This window comes from Temnothorax curvispinosus, unplaced genomic scaffold (genome assembly GCF_003070985.1).
Source record: "Temnothorax curvispinosus isolate PA1 unplaced genomic scaffold, ASM307098v1 QBEX01003744.1, whole genome shotgun sequence".
Taxonomy (NCBI): domain Eukaryota; kingdom Metazoa; phylum Arthropoda; class Insecta; order Hymenoptera; family Formicidae; genus Temnothorax; species Temnothorax curvispinosus.
In genome coordinates this window covers 228-3,782 of record NW_020213524.1, presented here as the reverse complement: position 1 = coordinate 3,782, position 3,555 = coordinate 228, and the positions used below count along the sequence as shown (strand labels likewise).

The window sequence follows — 3,555 nt, the reverse complement described above, 5'->3', positions numbered from 1 at the left end:
CGTGTCGCGTCCTCGTGTCCGTCGACCAGTCGACCGCCTGTGACCTGTGATCTGTGATTTGTAATCCGTGATCCGTGATTCGTGATCGCTGCAACCGTGGCCGCGTCTCGCGATCACGGTGGATGAGCGTCGAGCGTCTCGCACGCTTGGATTGCTTGGAATGAGATGGAATGAGATCGCTTCCACCCGCGCCGTTGTCGTTGTCGCACGGTCTCACGGAGTTACATCCTCGCAAATGACGCAGGCCGAGTTTCACCGCCACCACCGTGCGCCGGACGCTCGTGTTTGGCTAGGAAAAATGTCCGAGGACATGAGGAGTAACGCGGCGACCTTCCTCCGCCAGTTTCGCCGTTGACCCGTCGCGACTGTCGCGAGGACAATTTTAGGGAGAACGATCAAGCCACCAAGCATACAGAGGAACGCGCGACGCGTCTGGGAGCACTCCTCTCCTTTGCTGACAGTGCTGACTGCTCTCCACGTCAGTTTACTCCAGACTCTGTTGACTCGATCCAAGGATCGATGGATCAATGAAAGCGGAGACGAGGCGACGCGACGCGACAAGTCTCGCTTGATTGAGATTATCGCCGAGCGTCCGCGGATCAACCGGAGGAACCACGACAGATACGTAACAATAAGCTAAGGTATCTTGAGCTGTCATCTACTTTTATATCGCGGGCCTTTCTTGCTTTTCCCTCCTAGAATGCCAGTCTCGTCACTCGTTCTCTACCTCCACCTCCAAGAAGGGCAAGTGGAACTTGCCCTCTCGAAATCGCCCATCTTCCCGCAAACTTGCTTTCGTTGTTGTTACCTACCTGCCTACCTTCCTACCTGTCTGTTTTGATGTCGACCAAGTTTCTCCCGACGTTTCTCCAAGATTAATCGGTAAGCCTAACCGATCTTGCACCTCGCGCAGTCGACGACTCGGTATTCTTGTCCCTCTGTCCTTGGCATTCTCTAGGAATCTCCATATCGTTAGTGTACCAAATCTTACGTTGACTTGAACGTTGAACGTCTGCGTTTAATCAAGACGAGTCGTCGATTATATGACAAAGCAGAAATATTAGGATTTTATATGGACAATGAGTGTGACAAAAGTAATAATGCCAGTTATCAATATTGTCGTTTTTCAGCTTTCCATCAAGACTGCCAATGTAAGACTGAATTACTGATGCGTGGCATAATCGTCTTTGATGTCAAGCACGGTCAGCATCAATGGGAAACTGTTTTTCGTGCTTCAAGGTGCCACTTCCACCATCAACCAGCACTGCGCAATCGATTGTATTGGAGCATAAAGACGGTAGGTACAACTGAAATGTCAATATCAATCTCTCTCTCCGTCTCCCCCTCTCCCTTCTTTCATACGTAATTACGTTTTAGTAATCAAGTTTGGTTTTTCTTATTGTTAGTTAAAACTATATGTGCAAAATGATTTAGTCGTTAGTTTCGTTGGTTCCAACTATTGCTCCTTTCGTGCTATGGAAATGTAAATGTAAATGTAAATTTTACAATTTGTTTTTCATCACCTTTCATAGAAACGATGGAACTCAGAGGTTTGTTCCCAAATTCTTGCCAGCAATCCGGTTCTTTTGTGCCTGAAACACATGCGAACGGGAACAGAAAGTCTACAAGTACGTTACCTACAATTAATAATGTAGGCTCGGATAATTGCGGATCTCTACCTAATGCACAAAGTAATCTGCGTTTATCGCGAGGATTCTACGCGCGATTACAGCCATTAGGACGATCTAGTACGTCGTCGGGTCTTAATTTAAATACCGAACCTAGGCAACAAAGGGAACCATCGGAGAGCAAATTAAATGCCCTTTTCGACCAATACAAGGTACAGCATGTGGCAGATACGCACCGATTTTTATTTAGATGTGCTATATAAAAATTAAGAGAACGTTTGTGGAGATTACCGTAGCGAAAACATGCTTTATAATTTGAGATTATTAAGGATTACACGATAACTGTGACTAATACATATCATGTGTTTGCTTTTAAGGATCCTCATGAAGATGTAATATTAGCTGACGGTATAGAAAGACTCTGTGATGACTTACACGTGTCACCCGATGAATTTAAAGTACTTGTGCTTGCATGGAAGTTAAATGCGGAGCAAATGTGCCAATTTACGCGCCAGGAATTTGTCACGGGATTAAAAGCGATCAAGGTCGACAGTATACGTGGTATACAGGCACGGTTGCCTGAGATCGTTCAAGAATTGACGATCAATAGTGATTTGTTCAAGGATCTCTATCGATTCACATTCCGATTTGGCCTCGACGTGACGTCTGGCCAAAGAATCTTACCAGCTGATATGGCGATCGATCTTTGGAGACTCGTTTTCACGATACGTGAACCTCCGCTCTTAACGAAATGGCTCAACTTTCTTGAATGTCATCACATCCGAGGGATACCTAGGGACACTTGGAATATGTTTCTAAACTTTGCCGAGAGCATCGGAGACGATCTTGGTGCTTACGATGATGCGGAAGCGTGGCCAAGCTTATTCGATGACTTTGTAGAGTACGAAAACGACCAAATGAACCAAAATATCACTAAAGATGACATTATGAAAGATACTTCTGTCGACAAAGCTTAATGTTCTTGTATTAAGAAAAATGACAATGAGAAGCGAAAGGATTTATCTTAAATTTGACTTTTGAACAGGATCATCTGGCATTATCCTGCGCGTGACATTTTATTTTTATCAGTATGATCAAGGAAGCGATACTCCTGATTATTATTATTATTATTATTACACTTTTTTAATATCTATTTGTTATTGCGTCATTCTGTTCGTATTCGGTACTCTATTTCCTCATGTAAATATAGCTTATTTTGTGTAATATTTAATTGCCTGTATGCGCGCGCGCGCGCGCGCGCGAGATGCTAGAAATACGCATAGAGAAATCTCCATATTACAAATTTTAATGTGCTAGCAGCATATTACATGTTATATATTTGTTTTGTATGAACAAAGCACATTTATTATCGAAGTTGTATTTTTACACTTTAAACATAATGATATATATCTAACAACATGTCATGTTCTATACAATTAATACACGTGCTTATAATAATGAGCATGATGAATAATCCGTATCGAGAGATATACGTGTGCTTATTTATTGTGGTCAGCTACGTGAACGCGCGATATCAGATAGATTCTTATCCATCTTACGAAATGTTATTTTTACGGAAAATCTTGGAACGCATACAAATAATTGCATAAGACTATCGCTTTTTTTTCCATTAAGTTGTGATATATAAACAGCGTATTTTTGAATTATACATATGAGTGAAGAAGAGAGATACAAGATTATAAAATTTTGATACAGCGATGAATAGATTACAGCTTTGAAAGCAAATAGAGCTGAATATTGCCAATATCATGATATCCGTTTGTATATTGAATTATATTTATACTGCATGGAAAGATGATGAATTATACTATTAATCTAATAAATTGGAACATTAATTTTTAATTCACAGATATAGCATTGTTACGCTGTAGATCCTTCTTTGAAATCTGAAGCAGCTAAAGGGATT

At 41.5% G+C, this 3,555-nt stretch overlaps 1 protein-coding gene across 2 annotated transcripts; it reads left to right on the top strand.

The window, feature by feature from the left end:
• Positions 1 to 9: 9 nt before the first annotated feature.
• LOC112452842 (DCN1-like protein 3) lies at positions 10 to 3,497 on the top strand. 2 transcript variants are annotated; one of them, XM_025013257.1, is made up of 4 exons: positions 10 to 641; positions 1,131 to 1,297; positions 1,533 to 1,840; positions 2,006 to 3,497. In XM_025013257.1, the coding sequence occupies exons 2-4, from the start codon at positions 1,213 to 1,215 to the stop codon at positions 2,603 to 2,605; spliced, it is 993 nt and encodes a 330-aa protein (XP_024869025.1). In that variant the 5' UTR covers positions 10 to 641; positions 1,131 to 1,212; the 3' UTR covers positions 2,606 to 3,497. The 2 variants fall into 2 exon arrangements, with proteins under 2 accessions (XP_024869025.1, XP_024869026.1); XM_025013258.1 differs by lacking the exon at positions 10 to 641 and adding an exon at positions 676 to 882.
• The last annotated feature ends 58 nt before the right edge of the window (positions 3,498 to 3,555 follow it).